The sequence below is a fragment of the Chaetura pelagica genome, unplaced genomic scaffold, assembly GCF_000747805.2.
Source record: "Chaetura pelagica isolate M959 unplaced genomic scaffold, ChaPel_1.0 scaffold344, whole genome shotgun sequence".
In the NCBI taxonomy this organism is placed as follows: Eukaryota; Metazoa; Chordata; class Aves; order Apodiformes; family Apodidae; genus Chaetura; species Chaetura pelagica.
In genome coordinates, this window is record NW_009953098.1 from 1,262,755 (window position 1) to 1,277,464 (window position 14,710).

At 46.5% G+C, this 14,710-nt stretch overlaps 1 protein-coding gene across 1 annotated transcript; it reads right to left on the reverse strand.

Moving 5' to 3' along the window:
- Positions 1–6,077: 6,077 nt before the first annotated feature.
- On the reverse strand, positions 6,078–9,764 carry PRPS1 (phosphoribosyl pyrophosphate synthetase 1). The gene is made up of 4 exons (XM_009997083.1): positions 9,699–9,764; positions 9,249–9,422; positions 8,392–8,551; positions 6,078–6,497 (listed from the first exon to the last, which is right to left on the reverse strand). Exons 2-4 carry the CDS (start codon positions 9,338–9,340, stop codon positions 6,405–6,407), a joined length of 345 nt encoding a protein of 114 aa, XP_009995385.1. The 5' UTR covers positions 9,341–9,422; positions 9,699–9,764; the 3' UTR covers positions 6,078–6,404.
- Between the last annotated feature and the right edge of the window lie 4,946 nt (positions 9,765–14,710).

A 14,710-nucleotide genomic window follows, 5' to 3' on the forward strand; every position in this document is an offset into this window, starting at 1 on the left:
AGGAGGGTGGTCTGGATGGAACTAAGCGGCCACCGCCCCCAAAGCCCCCCCGGGAGCCGCTGTCCCGCAGCCAGGGGCAGCTGTGCCCTGCGCACACGCGCACCAGGGTGGGCTGCACCCACCGCTGGCCATCCCCACACCCACCCTGCTGAAGCAGAACTCCGGAGAGCAAGCCCTTAGGATAAAAATAGCACCGTGTTTTAGCAGCAGTGGGAGATGCTTCAGCACTGTGCTCAACCCGCAGCTCCAGCCCTGCTGCTTCCCGGGGAGATCCGGTCACTACAGCAGCAGCAGCGTGGGTGGGTGGGACACACTCACAGGCAGAGGTGCTGGCTTGGCTGTAGAACAGCAACCGGGTGTAGAAAGCCTGGGGGGCACCCCCCAACTGGGCTGGGGTGCATGTGGAAAACACACTTTTAGGGGCAAAAAAAGCTGAGTGACAGTGCAGGCAGCTCATCTGTCCCCAGCTGGGCTGAGGAGCAGGAAAGGTAGTGGCACTTCAGAGGGCACCTGCACACTGGCCACTGGAAAGCCTTGCAGGAGGGTAGTGTAGGTGCTGAAGAGGAGGACAGAAAAAAAACCAAATGCATCCTGACCCCCAGGGCAGACTTGCTAAAGCCCTGGTGCAGAAGTCCCAGCAGGGCAGCCAGCAGGAACCTGTCTGTGGAACACCCAGCAGCTCCAGCAGCTCTCACACCCGCCTCCACCTCCTGCCAGCCCGCCAGCCTCTGGCTTTCTCCCCAGGCTTAGTGGAGATTTTGCAGAGAAAATCCCCAGCAAGTCTGAGGAAACATTTGTGTTGTGGTTTTTAGCCAGACTGCCATCTTGGGAGGGAGGCTTGGTGCTCTCCAGCAACAGCAGGTTCTGGCCAGAGGTGGCTCTTTGCAGCGAGTCCTGAGGACACAGACTAGAGGAGGAAGCTCCACTGGGCTCTGAATTAAAGAAATGGCAATGGTTGGTGTATGCAGAAAAGACAAAGACAGAGACTTAAGGCTGAGCCCTAAGATGGGGTCGCTGAGCTGAGGTCTGGAGGGCAAAGAGCCCCCAGGGCCTGTCCTCTGGGGTGGAGAGGAAGAGGCTGTAGGTGCAGCCCAAGGCCAGGCTGCTCCCAGAGCAGGTTTGATTTGGTGCTGCAGCCCCCCTGGCAGGACCCGGTTTGGAAGGTGCCACACAGCCAGGAGCAGCAACCCCAGGCAGGGCTGCTCTCACAAGCATCCATCCTTCCAGCCCACCCTGCAGAACCCGCATCACAAAGCTCCCTCTGAGCCGAGAAAGGCACATTTTTCTTTTTTTCCCTGCACAGCCAAAAGGAAACAGAATTCCCACTCCTTTCAAAATGAGAGCAGGAAATCCTTTTTGCCTTTATGCAAAGACAAGTGCTTTTCCGTGTGTTTGCCCTTCCACTGTGCCCACCTTCCCCTGCCTGTTCTCCATACACTTCACCTCTGCAGATGCTTCACAGCCCGTTGTAGCTTTTGTCCTCAGAAGGCAGCAAACGCAAAAAGGACCCGGTCCCCACCCTCCCCATGCACAGCCCCTCGCCAGCATCAGCTGCACCCACCCCCCAGCCAGGGCGATGTTGCAGCCCCTGGATGCTGCAGCGCTGGGCTCTTTGTCTGGGCTCAAAGCCCCCACCCCGGCCGTGCAGGCAGGGCCAGGGGAGCTCCCCCTTCCCGGGGGCCACACAGACTCCACCAGGCTCCTACAAACCCCAGCCGGAGCACTCTTAAAGCCAACCCTCTGCATTTCCAGCAGGCAAGGTGTCGGGCTGCTGCTGAGGAGCTTTTAAAAAACATCTTGCACAAAGAACATGAAAGGAGCTTATAACCCTGCAGGAGCTTTTTTTTTTCCCCCCCTGACAAATTTGCAAAGCCTCCTGTAACCACACAGCCTGCTTCTTTCTCATGCGTTTTGGCATTTCTGCTTTCAATAATTCATAACAAAAGAACTGAGACATCAACAGATAATGGGGAAGGCAAAACCAGCCCTGACTCGAAATAGGAAAGAATGTCTGCCAGCCATTTTAGATGAGTTTTAAATCTCCCACAGAAAAGGCTGTCAGGGCTCAGACACAGCCCCACTGATGGTCATTTCCAGGAATGCTTTATCCTCCTCTACAGGAAGAAGAGGCAGGTTTTCTCGATCTGATCAGAGAAGTTTTTCCAGCTTCCTGCCCACTGACCCTCCTGCCGTGAAGGCCAGGCAGGGCACCACAGCCAGCCAGGACCTGAGCCCCTTTCAGCCACCACTGCCCACCTGTGAGCCAGTTCCCCTGCTCCACAGGGCCACAGTTTACATTTTCCTGCTCATTTTTAACCCCAGCCTCTTGCAACGACCCTTCCCTACCGCGGGGGCAGGAGCAGAGAGCCCCAGGAAGGCAGTCAGCACATGCAGGCTGCAGAGTCTTACACCCAGGCTAGTTCCTCCAGTGGATTTTGCTGCTCCTTGCACTTTCTGTTAATCCTCACTGCTTTCCCATTGCCCAGCAGCAGCAAGGCAAGCTGCTGCTTTCTCTAGATCACAGGAACACCAGCTCTAGGTGAGAAATAATCTGTACTCCACTAAGGCTCAGGGAGAAGCAGCAGGAGAGAGCTGCTGGTGGGAACAATTTGGGATGTGTCTTGTCTTGCTCCAAACAGGGGACAAATCCTGCTTTCCCACAAGGCACAAATATAAGCCCAGATTTCCCGGGGGCTTAAATGCATTAGGCAGGTGAGCTGGGTTAAGATGTAGGACTTTTGGCTGTATTCTCTTCTCATGCTGCTTTTACCCCAGGCAGCAGAGGCATGAGACAGCTGGTGGCACCAGTATCTGCACCCACACTCTGGCTGTGCCCGTGGCACACTGGGCTGTTGCACCTCTGTCCTGCTCTTCCAGCTCTCCAACTACAGAAGGACAGCAAATTACTCACTTGGGATTTTCTCCTGGGGAACCAATGACTTGATTTCTATGGTATTTTCAGCTGCAGGGAAGACAAGACACCACAGAATTCACCCCCAGGACACACTGCATGCCCAGGACTCACTGCAGCAGCTCTCCAGGGCAAACTGGACAGGCAACTCAAGACAGCACAAGCTCTGCACAGCAGGGCTGGTGCTGCTGGAGGTGAACCTGCCTGGGCTAAGGGATGAGCATCACTCCCAAACTTGGAGGACACTGAAAGAACTTGTCTCTCTGCCATCCACGCCTCTGGGGCTGTTTTCCTCCTAGCCCATTCTGCAGTGAGAAGACACCCTTCCCAGGGATGCCTGGTACTTCCATCCATGACTGTCCTGGAGAGGTAGAGAAGTTCTTTAATTCTACCACATGCATGTGTTAAAGGCAGGCATGCTTGTTCTAAAAGCACAACAGTCACTTCTAGTCAATCAGTCATAAACAACCTACAAAACAGGTTTAGTAATTAAAAAGTTGGTCTTTTTTTTTTAATTTAGGGAAAAAACTTTGCTAACATGTCCTGCCCTTCTGATCTGAAGGAGGTTTCCAAGGAAGAGCTTTACTTCCTTGGGACATTCTTATAATCTCTGTATCACCTCTCCTTTTAAAAGTTACAGTGTTGTCATACAACAGTTCAACTCTGTGTCCTCCCCAACTCCAACCCTCAAGGTTTCATTGAAGCAACTAAGAAAACAGTATATATCAAGCAACAGCAACGGTAACCTTTGTACAGATTTTTGGCTGTAAAACTGATGTTCTTTTTCTTCTGTAAGGAAGGTGAAACCTCCTACATCACCCTGGCAAGACCTACCTCACCCCCCTGCTATTTGAGGAAAAAAAATAACAGTTTATTTACTCATTGACCAATACTGAAATGTTTTAAAACAGGTTAGACAGCAGTGATCCTCAGCATGTCTACCTGAGGCTGTGGTCATGTTTCTTGAAGCAGGGCTCAGTCTAGGCCTGGAAATCTATTGTAAGGCCAAAGATCTTTCTCTAGACCTGCCATATCATCCTACTGACTTCAGTTACACTTTCCCAGTCTACAATACACTATAAGAAAGGATTATAGTTGAGTTAGAGCAAGTACTTCTCAGGACATAATCCTGCTGCCTCTGATCATTAGCTTTGTGCAAGATCCTTAGCAATTCTTCAATTGTACTTGCTAAACTATTCAGGTTTTCCACTGTCTGAACATTCTCTGAACAGATCTGTTCAGATATAGAATTGAACAGTACAAGAGAAACCTCAATACCTCCTCTAACAATTAAGCCTAGGAAATCAGATACAGGCAAAAGTCACTACCCACCAAGAGAAGCAGCTTGGTCCCAAGCTCTTTCTTCCATGCAATGTGAGCACAGCCAAACTGAATCCCACAATCAGTCCTGCTCTAAGAGGGTTAAACCAGATAACCTTCCAAGTAACAATATTCCATGATCTACCTTGCAAAATGACCCAACTCAGAAGGTGGATATCACCTTAGTTTTAGAAGTATTTATAGACAGAGGCTATGGTTTTTAAATAAAAGTTTAATTCCTTCATCAGGTCTTAAGTTCAAACACAAATGCTGCTGAAAATCCTCCCACTGCTACCCCAGTGGCTCTGGGCTCAGGACACTGGCAGTGCAGCAGCAGGGGCTCCTGTGCAGGAGGGAAGAATCAAGACTCTTGGGAGAGCTCAGTGCAGGACGCAAAGCAAAGAAGCAAGAGACACACACTTTTCAGACAAACATCAATTTTTCTACAAAAAAATAAACCCCTACACTGGAATAGAAGTGTTAATGTTGCCACAGGACAGGAGTTCTAGGAATGAAGTCTTCATTAAAAGGCACAACTAAAGACATACTGCCACAGATCTTAACCAAGACTTTCAGTTAGTTCCACTTATACCCACCCCAGGTCCTAGCCTCTCAAAGCCATGCTGGTTATTCTAGCAAGTAATTTCAAATTACTTTCCCCTTTTTCCCTTCCTCCAGCTGAAAAAAAAATTCCAAATAAAGGAGGAGTGCTTATAAGAAACAGAGCCTAAACCAGCTTGGTCTATAACCCCATAAGAGTCTAGAAGAGATTTAACCTTGTGATTGTCTGGTACAGTTACTAAGTATTCAAGTTTCAGATTATACTTATTACATCTGGGAGCCTCAGCCAGCTCTAGTTTTGGTATTTTTCTTTCCAGCACTTTGCTGCCTGTCAGGTTGGTGTTAATGCTGGGAAAATTGCAGCTCTATGTATCACCAGCCTCTTTAACCCATTGCTGCAAGCACTCATTAGCAGCATCAAATCCACTTCACAAGCTTCTTTAGGGTTTGTAGTCCTGCAACCTCCTGTGTTCCTTAAAGATCTTTTGCAAGGAGCAACACCTTAAAGGCCAGGCAGACAGTGACCATGACAAGCAACCAGATGTGTCAGTAACTAGCAGAACAGGAGTGCAGGCAATGAGAGACTAAGACAGCTGGACACAAAGCTGTTGCATATTAGGTCACCCCAGTGTCTGAGCAGGCACTTGCTTGATGCATCAACCAAACTACTATGGGATAAAGAGGCTCAGTTTACTAGTGTACTGGTAAAACAAGGATCAAGGGTTTGCACAGCAAGCCAAGGTACAGCTACAGAACATGACAACAGTCCTCTAATTGCTAGCCAGGCCAACAGTGAGCTGTGAAACTGAGGAACTGGTTTGAGCCTACACTAAAGCACACAACTACCATGAGTCCTCTACATAGGAGGCAGAAAAATTCTTGTCCAGGATGCACCTTCACCACCAAGTTAATACAGCAAGGCAGCATGCACAGCCTGTGCCCTCACCTTCCTGTGCAGCACACTGAAGGGAACTGATTTCATCATTAAGATGAACTCCAGTTTGCAAACTACACTGACCTCATTTATGGGAGGAAGCTGTAGCAGAACCATATCCCAGATGTCATCCAGGGTCAAGCCTAGGGTCAAGCTTGGTCAAAACACCAGCCTTCCCCATCACTTCAAGGGCTTCTGTCAGGTACAGAGTGGTAAGACAGCCAGCAGTCTCTCAGGCTCTTGCTGTAGATCCAGATCAACATGTCCTAGGGAGCTCTGCTTCCCAAACAATTTAGGGTGTGCATGCCAGATCATCTAACCTTGCCCACAGACAAACCCTCTTGTTTTCCCCCCACCCCCCTCCCTATAAAATAATTGTGGCAATGAGCCATGTGTCAGTCCTGCTCTCCACAGGTCTGCAGACTGAGTCAGTGCTACTGCTGAGCCCCAGTGCACAGGGTTGCTGGTGGAGCTGGAGTGTTATAGAGATGAGCTTCCCTCCCTCTGCCTCCCAGTGCTGGGAGCAGAGCCAGTAAGCCTGACTTAAGCAGGAGCAGCTGTGGAGAGCTGCACTGGAACCAAAAAGCAGAGTCCTCTACTGAACTTTACAACAAGCTGAACAACTTTTGGTTTAAAAAAAAAAAAAAGCCATACAAGCAGCAGCTGGCACATCTGTTGTTATAAAGGGACATGGCTGAATAGGTAGGAGACAGATTCCCCATTATGAGTCCTCCTGATGGCCTCTGCAAGGATCATTGAGATGTCAATCACCTGGAGGAAAAGAAAGATGCATCAGCGTCACTGAGAAAAGACATCAAGCCTAGAAGAATGGCTGGTAAGTTAGGAAGAACCTAAAGGGTAAATAATAAGTTAAAAGGATTATCACCTAAATCTAAGGAAGATGAAGCTATTGTGCTGCAGCTCAGCTCCCAGCCACTGCACTGGCTCCACCTGGTGGGGTAATGCAGTTAACAAGGAGGGAAAATCAAGTCTCAGTAAACGAACTCCAGCTCTGAACCCCAGCAGGTAAAGTGATGTGTCCTTTCTTGGACTGCTGACAGCGGTGGGAAAGCTTCAGCATTCAAGAGAAGCAATCTGACCTCGATTTAAACTACCCTAAGTTCTCTGCAACCTACAGACCATAAGATAGTCCTAAGGTAAACAAACTGAACTTCAGAAGTCTCAGCAAAGAAAAGTGACAGTAGACTAACAAAGATCAATAGTGAAATGATTATTGTAGTGCTGTATGTAGAATATTTTCAGAATTCTATGTAATTAAGTCACATGTAGAAGTAATTTATCTGCATCTGGGATGTTACAAATTTGGGTGACAGTTTACCTAAGGAAGGAAAGAAAACAACTCAAGAGCTGCAGAGCAGACAGAGCATGAGACTTATGACAAGTCCTTTAGTTCTGCCATCTTGGGCTCTAGGAGTTTACACACCAATTACCAACTGAACATTTTGTCTGCATTAGCTGCAGTGCAGAGCTTGGAAAGAAGCTGAAGCATCAGACATCTTTTAGATGTGCTCAGTGGCAGGAATATCATCCAGAAGTTAGTGTTGAAAAAAAAAAAAGAAGCAATCTAATTCACAATCAGCTTCTAACTTAGTTGCAAAAGCAGTTTAAAATTCACTGCAGCTTCAACCAGCTGAGCTTCCCTTTCCCCAGAGCACCAGTACTGAGGAACCAGCTACACTTCCAGCACAGCACTAGCTGAGTCTTAGCAGTGCCTTTCACTTTCTAGAACTTCTCGAAATGCCTGTGTCCCATGTGTCTGTGCTGTGGAGATAGTATTTAGGATGTCCTTGGCTGTGTGTATGTTACAGCTGTACTTGAAGTTCTGAGGGACCTGTTAAGCCTGAATGCTCAGGTAAAGTTGCAACTTCCAGCTGTCCAGGATCACAGGAAATCCTCAAGTTCTGACTAGCTCAAGTGGCACAACCAATTTTATTTTTTTCTCCTTCTAGCAAAGTTAGCCTCAGCTTGGGAAACAAAACACCACAGTACATTTCCTAAACAGAAAACCCAAGACAGAGGGAACATCAACTTTTAGCTTTCATATGGGTGGCAAAGTGGTTTTGTTTATCTTTGGCAAGTATCTGAACATTGTACTGTGGTGCAGTCAAGCCAGCAAGACAGCTGTGGGATGAGACTGCACCCCTTTTCTAGCTCACCTGCCCTGCTGGGATGACCAGACACGAAGCTCTCACTTTCCCCAGGCCAGGCCTACTTGGCTTCACAAAAAGTACCCTCTTCTTAAAGGGCTGGACATTAGGTGACAGGTACACAACTGAAACTGCCATTGCCACCTTCAGAAGTTCTATCTACGTCAGTATTACACATCAGCTTATCACCCCTCCAAAGGGCATGGCCACAACTGGTGGCTCACATCGTGGCCACATTAGATCTCATTTAGGTAAAACAAGCTTTGAAAAAGATTGATTTAAATGAACTGCTTAAGATGAAATAGACCAGAAGCTGCATTTTATCAGTGCAACAGGTCTGTTACCCACAATAAGAACTAGTCACCATTGTCACTGATCCCAGTACCAATAAAAGTGCTGTAAGCACTCGACAGTATTATGGGGTGTTCCCACCAAGAGGAGGGCAGTCAAGTGCTGCCAGCCCTTTAGGAGTGAGAGAGGAGAAAGGGGATGTTCACCTGGATTTTAGGGCATTGCTTCATCTTGTCCTCCTGGGGTATTGTGTTTGTAACTACAACTGCCTCAAAACAGGCATTGTTGATTCGAGAGATTGCTGGCCCAGAAAAGATCCCATGAGTTAGGATGGCATAAACTTTGGTGGCTCCAGCTGACACAAGCCTACAACAGAGTAAAAAAGGAGAAGGATGAGAAATTTTTAGCAAGTATTCAGCTGACATTAGTGCAGGGGTCACATGGTAAGCATGAAATGAGACAATGCCATAAGCTCAGGGGACAGGCTACATTTGATTGCCTTCTCCAGCCCACTGTTGGTTTGGGGGAAGAAAACAGTTTCACAAGTATTACCAAATCCACCACAGGCAAAGTATACATTAAAAAAATACTGTTCTTAGCCCCAGGACATTTGGACGAGATCACACAAACCACTTCCTGTGATTTTTGCCAACACAAGGTAGCAGATATTTAACATTGAGTGCTGCATATGCTGGTGTTTCAAGTGTAGAAGGCTTGAAAGGCATCCTGGTTTGAAAAGCTTAATTAAAATAGAAATTCAGATGTATGACCTGAAGCTGATGCACCAGACAGCACTTAATTCTACTGAGCATAATCAGTGATGGTCTGGTGAAAGACATACTATCAACACAAGCATTTTTCAAATAAAACCAGACACTATGTCTTCTAGCTATTCTCTGTGAGAACTTCAACTAGGCTTTTCACTGATTTTGTATGAGATATATAATCAATAAACTACTTTACTTTGTGGAACTCAACACACAAATAACCCCGTTCACTCGTCACACAGTGTTCACTAACCACGGGTTTCTGATTTAGGAAAGAATCAGCCAGCCCCACTCACTTGTCTGCAGCATGACAGATGGTACCACATGTATCTGCCATATCATCCACCAGGATGGCCACTCTGTCCTTCACATCCCCCACCAGCACCATGCGATCCACCTCGTTGGCCTTCTTGCGCTCCTTGTGGATGAGGGCGAAGTCCACGTTCAACCGATCTGCAATGGAGGTCACTCTGAAGGAAGAACAGTTCCCAAACAACACTTAACTCCACACAGCAGCTTCAATTGAGTCTCTTCTAACTCTTAAGCACTCACTGCCACTGCAGTAAGAGAAGCTGTCACCACATCTGTTGCTGCTCCTGAACAATTAATAGAAGACACTGACACTTTAGCTTCCCTTCAAACAGTTCAACTCTGATCTCATCTCCCCTGACCACAGCAACTAGATTAAGAGAGAAGTCTTTCATCCTGACCACTCAATTAATTTGCATTTAAAGCTCAAAACAAACCTTAACCAGCAAGTCTGGCAAGCCTGAAGTCATCAGAAGGCTTTGGAAGTTGTCAGCTTTATATCACTACACTGGGAAGTCTGAAGTTGTGCCATGACAGTGACAGGGATCTGCCTGCACTCATGTGAGCATCCCATGGTCCTGCATACAAGTGCTGGCACAAGAACAGTGGCAGGACTATAACACCAAAGACATGCAAGTCCACCATCTCACATTTTCAGTGGTCAAAGTGACCACAGAACAACATTAAAAATGTTAAGAGCAAGAGGAACACACAAGAAATTCTGCAGCTGAAGAGATCCCTAGCTTCAAGAGATCAGCCTCATCACCCTACACAAGTCCTACACAACATAGTTAAACTAAACTGTTTACTAAAGTACTTAGTTCTGCACTATCTCCATAAAATATTGCACCAGCTAAGATCAACACATTTCAGTTCAAGGGGCTCTTGAAGAGGTTTCTCCAGGGGTCAGACTGCAGCTGGCTGACTTGGCATTTCATACACTGCATTACAGAGGTAGCTGAATACACAAAAGGTCTTCTCCAATACATGGGCCACACCAGACCTGCAGGCAGACACAGCAACCTGCAGCAGTGGTATCCCTTGGCTGCTTTTAACAGCTTGAAACACCCTGAAGTATGTGCCTTAGGTCAGAACAGACCAACATTTTTGGTGTGACAGTCCTGGATTAAAGAACACATCTGCATCCCTTTACTGTTCACATGCAGCCCTCACACAGAAGCATTAAGGAACAGTCTGGTTTCTCCTAATAAGCACTTGAGAACATTCTGAGCTGCCCACAAGCTGGCATGGTTATCTGCAGAAGACTGTCAGACTATCAAAGTAGAAATGTGCTATAGCAGATGCTGCAGCTTTTTGGAAAGGAACCATCTCTCTTCCTTGCTTTCAGGGAAGAGGAAAAGTGGCAGCAGGTTTAAGTCCCAGTTAGATATTAAAATCAAGAGTAAGAAAGTGTCTCTATAGACTAAGCTTAATACTGCAAGCAAACAACCTTGTTAAAAATGGATCATTAACCAGCAGTGGTATCTGGTTTTGCCACAGGGGTGTGAGCTACACGATCCCCTTCTTCAACCTGCACAATTGCCCTACAAAACTCTACCTAAAATTGGTACAGTCCAAGGGATGTAGTAATTGTGCAGTTCCTACCTATGCAGCTGTGATTCTAAAAGCTATTTGATTTTCCACACAGCCCAAGAAACCTAAACATTCCTGAGGAAGAATACCTGACCACTCTTTACTAGGTGCCACAGACTGTCTTAAAACGGCAGAGGGAACACATATCTTGGGAATATGGTCACCAACACTCTGGAATTCAAGTACCTAGAGAAGCACATCAAGCAAGATGTCTGACATCTTACCTCTTGGCTCCACCAGCATCTGGTGAAACAATGGTGCAGTTCTTCCATTCTGCAATATTCTCTTTGATCCATTTCAGTACAGCAGGCTCAGCATATAAGTTATCAACAGGGATATCAAAAAAACCCTGCAAGGAAGACAACAGGAACAGATGTAGCTGAAGGTCACATTCCAAAAACAGTTGGAAGAAACCTTCTATATGATTAGGCATGCAGCCAGCACCTCCCCACAGCCTTCAGCTTTCCTTTCTACTTCCCTTAATGCAAGGGCAGCAGCCTTTGGGATACACAGCAGAATAACGTAAGAACTCTTCAGAGACAGAAATAGTTTAGCAGCATAAGTAACACTTTACATCTGACACCTTCACTACATGGAACTAGTTCTATCCTAAGGGTGTGCAGAAAACCAGCATCCAACACATTTTCAGAGCAGCTGCTGCCTGTTTACAAAGGCAACCTTTAAAGCTCATTACCTGCACTGTTTGCATCTACATGAAACCTATGAAAAAGGCTTGAGCAACATTTGTTTTTCAACCAATGCAGCTGGTTCCACAACTTCACCCTGACCCAGCAGACTCCTCCAGGTAAACCTCAAAGGTCACTAGAAGCCAGAAGTTAATCCTGGACAGGGAGTAATAGAAGAGCAGAGGCAGCTTCAAGAGGAATGTTTCAAGGTACAGGGTTAACAGCCTCTCCACCATCATTCCTTCTGCACCCAGCAGCTGTGAGAACCTGTCTGAAACCAGCCAGCTGCTGGAAGCTTCTACACAAAACCCCAACCCCAATTAAATGAATCTCACCACTGCTGCTGCTGAAAGGTCAAGCCTATGGCACACATGACAACTCCAAGCCTCTCGTAGAAAAGGCATAATAGCCCCTTGTGCTCTGTTGTATTTAACCATCTTTCTGAAAGTCTTCTCAGCCGTGCCACATAGAATTTTTTCATCTCAGACCAAGTATTTCTGGGCAAGTTATACTGGAAGAAGTTACACTGAAGTGTGAAAAGCTGCATTTTCAACTGTTAAAATGACAGCCAGCCTCACTACTTCACCAGACAGTAGGGATCTTACCCCCTCTGGGTTCCAAGTGTTTGCAGCAATACAACAGATTTCCTCCCCTCTACAACAGCTCTCTCAGTTGCACTGAGTTGGCTTCTTGGTCTCAGAGCACTTGCTCAAGGTGGAAAGAGGCAAGAATGATCATTTAGCAGCTTGCTGTCCTTCCTCTCCCTGGTATATACTCTTGCCACTTCTCTTACACAGCTCTGGTCAAGGTTCTAGTTGTTGTGTGAGACTGTTCTACTCACTAAGTCAGAAAAAAAAAATAATTTCAACCCACCAGCAACTTGGGAAGAGAGCCACAGCCAACTTAGGGTGGCACTGAATGGATACAAGTGGGATTGCCCATCTTGTCTAACAGATCACTGTCCTGGTCAACTGAATCCTCACCAGCAGCTGTGCCAGCTCCCCTGGAGGCAGAGCTAACCTCAGTGTTCCCAGCCACTATGTCAAACAGCACTGTTCACTCCTCCCTGACAATACATCAGAAAGCTCTACCCAATATTTAAGAACATTCTTGATAAACTCATTCTTCACCTCAAATTCCTTAAAGGACCAGTTAAGAATACCCAGTGTCACTATGTGGCAATGAAGTTGCCCAGATCATTTACCAGCCCAAAATTCATTTACACAGGACTCATTATGCTTCATCTGATCAAGAACATTTGTAAATTCATTTACAGATGAAGCTGTTACACATCATCACTACTCTGTCTGAAAAAAAAAAAGGCAGATGACTGCAAGGTAGTAAAGAGACTCAGACTGGAACAGATCAAGTACTTCGCTGATTTTAGCTCCTACCTGAATCTGAGATGCATGCAGGTCCATGGTGATGATATGATCTGCACCTGCCACAGAGAGCATGTTTGCAACCAGCTTGGCAGAGATGGGAGCTCGACTCTAGCACAGGAAAGAACAGCATTTAAGACAAGTTCAACTCCCTCAATCAAGATGTCAGTCTTCCACTTCCAAGCAATGATTCACAAGCAGTTACTAAAAGGAGTGCTCATTAACATATTTTCATCAACTGGTGATTACAGCTTGGTGTTCTTTCAAGAACAACTAGATCTTTATGAAAAGATGCATATGCAGGCCAATGCCCTGAGGTTTAAATAAATTAAATTCAGCTTTATCTCCTCCCCTGCATACTTAACTTCATATAATCCCTATCCAAGCAGTCAGGACTTGCATCTCCCCAGCAGAAAATGCCTTACCTTGTCCTTTTTGTCTTGCCGAGCGTAAGGGAAGCAGGGTATGACAGCCGTGACTCTGCTGGCTGAGGCAATCTTACAGGCATTGATCATGATAAGGAGCTCCATCAGGTTGTCATTGATCTCCCCACAGCCACTCTGCACAATGTAGACATCTTCCCCACGCACGCTCTCACCTATTTCCACGCTGGGAAGAGACGGAGAGGAGAGTTGTATCCACACCCAAATTAGAGCACAGCCATTACCACCTGCAGAGCGACCCAGGGACTGCATTCCCAAGGGTCTGTGGGTGACAGGGCCATGTAAACAAGGGTGCTGAGCAGGAACACTGTTGCTTGTTTGCTCAGTAGCTATTTTACTTTGCTCACTGATCGAATTTAATGGTTCAGTCAGTGAGGCTAAAAGCACTCAGCCTGTACTCCTGGTCTCAACACAATCTGAGCATGTAAACAAACACCCCAGGAAAGGCCTCGAGCCCCCAGAATTAGAATTACAACCACATCAGCTAAAAGCAGAAGTGCAAAGGAAGCAAGGAGGGTGGCCAGTCAGCAAAGAAAGCCCAGCCAGACTTCTACCAGAAGCTATGCTGCAGCTGATTATTAGATTGAGTCACACTGGCTTGAACAGAAAGCCCTCCAGCATTTCACTTTGGAAAGGCTTTTGGGGTTAATTTCCTCCTGGATGTAATGCACACTAATCCCTGCTGATGAAGGGACTGAATCCGAGCCAAAGGTTCTGTTTGCCAGCAGCAAACTGCCAGTATCAGTGCATGTATCAAGACACCTGCACCAGAGACCAAGATGGAAAGACAGACAAGGATCTAGAAGTAACCAGAAGTCAGTCTACTGAAGACAAAGGTCCTCCATGGTTTTCTCCTCCTTGCACTGGAGATGCTCACCCAACCTGCAGACTCCTACCTCATTAAACTCTAGGAAAAAGTAGACATGTAATGTCCCAACCTACTCCTCATGGCATAATTTACAGAGCACCTTAGAGCAGATTTCTAATTTTAGTATTTCATTCTCTGATCTTTCTCCCCTCATCAACATGTTTTTGATGACTTTCTAGGTATTTACAGCCTTACTGCTTCATGTCCATCAGCTATCATCTTCACTGCACACTGACCTAAGAGTACACACCAATCTCTCAGGAAGAGCTTCAGCCAGCATGAGCACTTTCTGCTAGGTAAATGTCTGAATTCACAGTAGTTAGCATAAAGAGTAACCTCCAACTCTACTTACTAACAGTCTAACTTTAAGCTGATTCAGGACATTTATTGTACAAAAATATCCCATTAACTATTCTGTTAAGTTTTCTTTTTCTGGGAAGCATCTGCTATCAGTTTATTGGGGTAAGTAAGACCCCT

Excerpts from the sequence above, each read along its gene's own strand:
- PRPS1 (XM_009997083.1), bottom strand. The coding sequence starts at position 9,340 with ATGGTGCTGGTGGGGGATGTGAAGGACAGAGTGGCCATCCTGGTGGAT. Across the intron at positions 8,552-9,248 it reads ATCTGTCATGCTGCAGACAA|GCTTGTGTCAGCTGGAGCCA; the intron begins GTGAGTGGGGCT and ends ACTCTGTTGTAG. Across the intron at positions 6,498-8,391 it reads AGCAATGCCCTAAAATCCAG|GTGATTGACATCTCAATGAT; the intron begins GTGAACATCCCC and ends CTTTTCCTCCAG.